Raw genomic sequence first — 7,411 nt, 5'->3', positions numbered from 1 at the left:
CAGTGTTCCACTCAAGGGTTCTGCATCCCGAATGGCACTACCTTTGGCACACTATTCCTATTTAGTGCACTACTTTCAATCAGGGCCCATAGGGTGCTGGTCAAAAGTAGTGTACTATAATAGGGGAATGGGGGTGCCAAGTCAGTCACAGCTGAGATGTGTTCCATACTTACCTTCCATCTCTCAGAGCACTTCTTGGAGAACTCGGAGAAGTTGACGGAAGCTTCCGGGTGTTTCTTCTTGTGTTCCTCTCGACAGGTCTGGACAAAGTAGGCATAGGAGGACATCTTGCCCCTCGGCTTCGTCGGATCTTTCCCCATCTCGATATCGGTATCTAAAAGGGATGAGAGAGAACGTTTTAGAAGTTAGCAAAATGGCAAAGAAAAGTCAAAAACACAAGTCACATTTTATTCATTATTTTCCCCCCCACACACAAAAAAACGATTTACTGCCATATATTTCGAAATGTTTACCTAAATGCTTTCATGCAAACTGCACGTGATTGGAGATCTGTCTTTGCTTTTTGTAATGACCTTCTGTCCGATTGGCCGGTACCGGCTACAGTTGGCGAATGATCGAGCTATAGTTGATTCGTGGACATTTTCTCCCATCTCAGCCATGGAACTCTGCAAGCAGCTCTTTCAAAGTGAGTTCTAGAGCTACAGAACTTTCAAAGTGAGTTCTAGAGCTACAGAGCTTTCAAAGTGAGTTCTAGAGCTACAGAGCTTTCAAAGTGAGTTCTAGAGCTACAGAGCTTTCAAAGTGAGTTCTAGAGCTACAGAGCTTTCAAAGTGAGTTCTAGAGCTACAATCTTTTAGTCCCAACTGGTTATTTTGGAAGGTCCATCTTGATCTGGTAAGAGTCTGTGTGGTTCCATACACCTTCCACTTCTTAATGATTGGCCTGACTGTACTCAACATATAGGAGATTTTCTTATAACCTACCCCTTAGTCTGTTATCGATCTACAACTTTATCCCTGAGCTCTTCTGAAAGCTCTTTGTTCTTCATGATTGAAGCTATCGTTGAAATGCACTACCTGACGGAAGGCCCCCACAGAGACAGGTGTATATTGCATACAGGTAGAAGGCCTTTCTCAAGTTGTTAAAAATATTCGTTGCATCTGAGTTATTAGATTTGCTTTGACAAAGGAGTTGAAAACATATTTAATATTATTTTACCTTTTTTTATTTGGATAATTTATTTTCCATCATTTGGGTTCCCCCCTCTTCCCCTATCAGGCTGCACTCAATGGACTGTTTCCTTCCCTTACTTACTCTTGGCATCAGAACTGTAAACGCAGCCTTCTGCGAATAAACACGTCCGGTTCTGTGTGTTTGATAGAAAATACGTTTTGTGGAAACAAACCCTGTCTGGAGGAACGTTTACGGACTGTCACACGGAATGTGCCATTTGCTGAAAACACAGCCGTTACCTTTAACTGGTCAAATCATGCGAAATGTAAAAATACATAAAAAAAAAAAAAAATTGACGCTATTTTCATGCATTTTGTACAGTCTTACGTTAGTCACTTCATATTTGTGAGTTGTTTTGTTTTTAATGCAGAATGATTGTCATTCGATCATTGGAGTTTTAGCTACAGAACGTTAGAAGTTCTCATTCTACAAGGGGGAAAAAATCCATCAAACTTTGTGAAGTTCAAGTGCAGAACATGGGATACCCTTCGGACATATGCAAAGATTTGACATTTTTCACTATTTCACGAACTAAATCGGAAAGAAAATGAGAAATGCATATAGTACCAGGTTTCTGATGAATTCGGGTATAATGTTAAAATGATACTAGTGCATTTAGCTAACTCTACAGAAATCTATTCCCGAGAAAAAACAAAACCCGAAAAAAATAGAAAAAGACCCTAAAACCACAAAATAAAGTAAAAATATGTTTCTATTTCGATCTAAATTCGATTCAGCAACATTAGAAAAAAATTATTAAAATGTGGAGAAAAAAATCTCGTCAAATTCCCTATTATATTGCTTGTATGGCTGCATATCTGTGTTGTAGCTAAGCAATGTGTTTCTATCTGTCGAGTGAAGTAGTAATGGCGCATACGCTTCTCGTTGAAGGAAAAGGAGGTCAACAACGACGGCAATACTTCTTCTTCCATTTTGTGAGAAAGCCTTCTTCATGAAAGAAAGTCGCCCTGAAATGTCTCCACCCGCATTCCCGATCGCATTTTTAATCGAAAAATATGTTGACAAAGCCCGCCAGCCTGACCATATTTCCCCCGGTAGATTCCTATTGCAATAGCCGTGGTGTATAGCAATACACTGGGTCTGTGCTATGCCTATGTGCGGGCTGTGTAGTTAGATTCCTATGAGCTCGGAATGGCCGCTTGTCTTCATCCACTAACATGGAGAATATGGCTCCGTCTCTTTGTGTCAATGCACAGCCATTGCATGCAGTAGAGGGCAGAGCGACCGCGGGGTACCTACCTCTTTTCAATCTGCGATTTCAACCCTTTAATTTCAACGGAAAAATACAAAAAGACTGTCGTTGGAACAAGGATAGATGGGACTCTCATTTTCTATTTTTAGATTTTACAGTTAGACACATGGTTGGTGATAAATCACGGTTTGAAAAAGTTGGAAGTGAACTGCGATTGTACGGCTGGCTCCGTCGTTACTGTCTGCCTTGTTTCCTATGCGAGTACAGTCAGCCATTACAGTAAAGCGCAGATTCCTGAGGTAATTTCTCACATTATTATGAGGCAATTTGTGAAAGAAATAACGAACAGTTACAGTTTTCAGAGCAAATTTCTTTCTCAATGTTTTCTTTATTTTCATTGTCAATTTTCCCACGGTTTCATCTTCACATGACAGGCATCACAGCCTCGCAATACACTGCAATGGCTAGCAATGGGCACAAGTCTCATGTTTGTGCGCTACCTTGCTAGCCAGCTGTCCGCTGAACATTACTGATGTTTAACTCGGTAAATACACCGCATTTTATAATAACACTGCAACAATTACCTGATATTAATTCATAAAATATTTTTTTTTAAATGTTGATTATTTTAGTTTTCGCCTTTTTTCAACCAGCGGCTAATACTGTGTGCTTCGCTGGCAAATTTCTTGGTAGTTTTTGACGGGTTCCTTCGAATGAAAAATCACAACATTTTTTTGCAAACGTAATATTCAAACATGGTCAACACATTTCAGAGGTATTTCTAAATTGTCTTGTCATTTTTTCATCCTTACCGACACTTTCATTATTATTTTTTCGTGTGAGATACTTACCAAAGGCTGCCGCTGTATCTCAAATGCACTGCAATGGCTGTATGTGGAACACCAAACGAATGCGATACGCAGTGTCTTGTCGCTTCTCTAACATTACTCTCAGTGGAGCTCTCTCCCCTTCCCATTGGCTACCGCCAAGTTTAGCGCCGGTCTGATAGGATAAAACTTTTTCATTGTTCTAATATCAGACGATGCGCCATTGGCTACCTTTTGTGAAACGTCACGGGAGTTGTAAAATGGCGCGGTGATACGAATTTTTTTGTTGTTGTTGTTGCTGGTGCTGAGCGTCCTGGATATTTGTAGAGTGGTTTGCCCATAGTATTGAGTTTCTGTGCGTTGAACACAGTGGTGCAAATGAATGGGACAACAGCGGAGGGTTCTAGTGCGCTACAACGTGTTAAAGTGAACGGGAACACGGTGTAGGTGGGAAGTCCCCACCTTCCCCCCACCCCCAATGATCAATTGCAACCATTGACTATTCACACCATCCTATGTTTTAACTGTATTAGCAAATTATGACTTTGTTAATAAATATATTAGGATGGTGGGTTTTAAATAGGAATAACAGAAAAGTGTTTGAGGGACCTCTTGATAGGATGATACAGTATATCACGTAGAAGGAATTTGAGATCATTTGGGCGTTTGTTAAATGAACCAATGAATGACATGGCACAGTATACACTATCAATGCAGGTGTATCAATAACAGTATAACGAGGCAGTATTAAGCAACGAGGTTCTTCTTTCCGACAGAAGACGGCGGTTTATTATGTTATTAGTGATTGTTTAAGAGAAATAAAAGATTATTTAACAAAATGTTCATCACACTGTATAATCTAATGCATGCTGATAGCAGAGGGAGAGTCTTAACAAAATAATGAGGTTTAATGAAAACCGTAGCCTAATAAAAACTAAAAGTAGATAAGCAATTTTAAGACCATTTATTTTTCTATTCTATCTGTCCTCACTATAGTCCTCATTACCACAAACGGAACAATCCGTTTTATGCGCGGTCTTCTGACTCTACGAAGCAGTGTCGACGCGCTTTTATAGGCTACAGTTCTGACTCGAACCGTTACTTTGTACCGTTATTTTTTTCTGCTATTATAACTGTACGTTTTTGTTAGAATGTATCTAAAGGCTAAACCTTGTGGATACATGCATTAGGATACAAGCAAGTGACCTGCTAGAATAACGTTGATGTCAACGCGCTGTACACATGCGTGTATGTTCCAATTCTCACATGCGAGAGCGCTCCTATGAATAGAACTGTATTGCGTTCCACAGGCCCATACGGGCGCATTCAATTCACACGTATCAGGTCAATCCGTGCATTGATTTAAAGCCTAACTTAAAAGTTAAATAAAAAACAATCATATGTCATAAAGAAATATACTATTATTTCGATTTTGACAAATTTTGACAGATTTGATTGGACCTTTGTAGATAGCGCTATATTCCATGCCCTTTATACCATTCATATCTTTGTATCACAGTATATCACAGTGAATGACGGTTTTCTCATTCCTTAGTCCGTCAAGCTCAAATTCATCATCATCATCATCATCATCATCATCATCATACCAGTAACTCAAGCCCCCAGTCCCATTTGCCACGAGGCTGAGAGAAAATGGTGCAGTTTTAAAGCTAATTTCTAGTAATTAAAATAATAATAATAATGGTTTATGACATGGGTGATAGTGATAATGATGCTTTCCTTCCACAGTTTGATATTCATTTTACTGTTAATTTGCTGTTAATTTGCTGTTTGTTAAACACCTTTGTTGGCATCATCATCTTAAATGAAACAGCCCTGGATTTACAGTGTACTGCTGCAATCAATCAATCAAAGTATCAGTAAGGAATCCTGCTTTATATTCACCAGGGCCTGTATGCAGACTATGTTGCCTGCAGTTATGGCAAATGTCTCCATTGTCTTTGGAGGTAGGATTGGTACCCTCTTCATTGTCTTGGGAGGTAGGATTGGTACCCTTTCCATTGTCTTGGGAGGTAGGATTGGTACCCTCTCCATTGTGTTGGGAGGTAGGATTGGTACCCTCTCCATTGTGTTGGGAGGTAGGATTGGTACCCTCTCCATTGTGTTGGGAGGTATGATTGATACCCTCTCCATTGTCTTGGGCGGTAGGATTGGTACCCTCTCCATTGTCTTGGGAGGTAGGATTAGTACCCTCTCCATTGTGTTGGGAGGTAGAATTGGTACCCTCTCCATTGTCTTGGGAGGTAGGATTGGTACCCTCTCCATTGTCTTGGGAGGTAGGATTGGTACCTTCTCCATTGTGTTGGGAGGTAGGATTGGTACCCTCTCCATTGTGTTGGGAGGTAGGATTGGTACCCTCTCCATTGTGTTGGGAGGTAGGATTGGTACCCTCTCCATTGTGTTGGGAGGTAGGATTGGTACCCTCTCCATTGTGTTGGGAGGTAGGATTGATACCCTCTCCATTGTCTTGGGCGGTAGGATTGGTACCCTCTCCATTGTCTTTGGAGGTAGGATTGGTACCCTCTCCATTGTGTTGGGAGGTAGGATTGGTACCCTCTCCATTGTGTTGGGAGGTAGGATTGGCACCCTCTCCATTGTCTTGGGAGGTGGGTTTGGTACCCTTACACATACAGAACAGTGAAAGGGAGACACTGATTGTGGCATCTATCAGATTTTGCCATAGGAATACATTCTAGCACAGTGCTATAAAAAATAAAGGGGAAGCAATTGATGATACTCAACATTTGAAAAGGGACACGTCACAGTCACACCTTTGAAATAAAGGGAAATTGTCAATGAAGCCGGGCCTCATAGACACTGATCTACGATTAGTGTAGCAATTCCACCCCTCATATCTACGATCACGATTCAGGGAGCAGAAACTGAACCCAGATCTGTGCCTAAGGGCAACTTTTATCCAGAGCCTCATTTGTCTCTGTCTAGCTATTAAACTGTCATCTGTCCCGTGTGGCAGTAGTAGCAGTAGTACCTGCAGCATGATGACAGAAAGTCACACAGCCTGTCCATGAAGCACAAGGAGAGGAGAGTGGGGTAGGGGAGAGGAGAGAGGAGGAAAGGACAGGAGAGGGGAGGAGGGGAGAGAAGAGGATGGGAGAGGAGGGTGGGGTAGGAGAGAGAAGGAGAGGATGAGAAGAGAGGAGAGGAGGGTGAGGGGAGAGTTCATCACCAGTGTATCTATGCATTCTAATGAGGCCTCTCTGGGAAAAAAATATGCAAATTAATTTGTCATCAGAAGAGAAAATAGAGGACAGCAGCGGTGCATACAGGAGGGGCTGGAAGAAGGGGTGTCGGAGTGTGTGTGTGTGTTTATGTGTACGTGCATGTGTGTGTGTCCGGGTGTTGGGGGGAGGTATGGGGAAAAGGGAAATAGGGAAAGGGGGGAGAGAGGCACCACGGCGGAAACAAGGGGAGAGGTATGGGGGTACAGCCGGGGAAAAGAAGGAAAGGGGTGGGAGGTATAAACGAGAGACAGGAGAAAGGGATGTGGGGGGAGGAGAGACAGGATCACTGAGCTATAAATGAAGGGGGCATTGTTTTTCAGATATTTGTAGCACGGGCGGTACGGGTACCTCACCGCCCCACCTTCTCGCTTCTGTACCCCAAAACCCCCGTACCCCAAAGAACCACCATACCCCCTCTTCGTTTAATGTTTCTCCTCTTGTAAATTAAAATCAGAAAGCGCCACTTAAAAATGTGGATAACAAAGGATGAAATATTAGCATTTTTTCTCTATATTACATTAGTCTTGTTTTTTTTTTTTTACAGTTCCCTCCTTTAGAATAGTAGTACAGCAATTATTAGTATTAATACAGCAATTATTCACATTATGAATAAGCATATAATCTTATATTATCATCAAATGTATTAAATGTATTAGATTTCATTATTATTATTATTATTATTAAATACAAAGTCCTCATCACACCAGTCAAGTCAGTGGTACTCTAGGCTATATTACCGGTTAGCTAGCAAAACATATATTTTTTCAGACCTCTAGGCCTTCACAGTGTCTGTGTGTCGCAGCTACTTGAATCTGCTGTACTTCTCGATTTGAATCACATTGTACAAGTCTAGACAATAAGGTGTAACACATGTGTCTGGCCAGTGGGAGGCGGTACACCAACGGCTTGTTTCC

The 7,411-nt window shown here is 41.4% G+C and overlaps 1 protein-coding gene across 1 annotated transcript in view; it reads right to left on the bottom strand.

The window, feature by feature from the left end:
* The window catches only part of LOC139537928 (high mobility group-T protein-like), a 4,470-nt gene extending 1,095 nt beyond the window's left edge, over positions 1 to 3,375 (bottom strand). The window contains exons 1-2 of the mRNA XM_071339826.1: positions 3,259 to 3,375; positions 174 to 334 (exon numbers count right to left, since the gene is read on the bottom strand). Coding sequence (XP_071195927.1) covers positions 174 to 320 — 147 coding nt within the window. The 5' untranslated portion in view covers positions 321 to 334; positions 3,259 to 3,375. The remainder of the gene's footprint in view (positions 1 to 173; positions 335 to 3,258) is intronic.
* Between the last annotated feature and the right edge of the window lie 4,036 nt (positions 3,376 to 7,411).

This window comes from Salvelinus alpinus, chromosome 13 (genome assembly GCF_045679555.1).
Source record: "Salvelinus alpinus chromosome 13, SLU_Salpinus.1, whole genome shotgun sequence".
NCBI lineage: Eukaryota > Metazoa > Chordata > Actinopteri > Salmoniformes > Salmonidae > Salvelinus > Salvelinus alpinus.
This window is presented reverse-complemented; position numbering and strand designations above follow the sequence as displayed.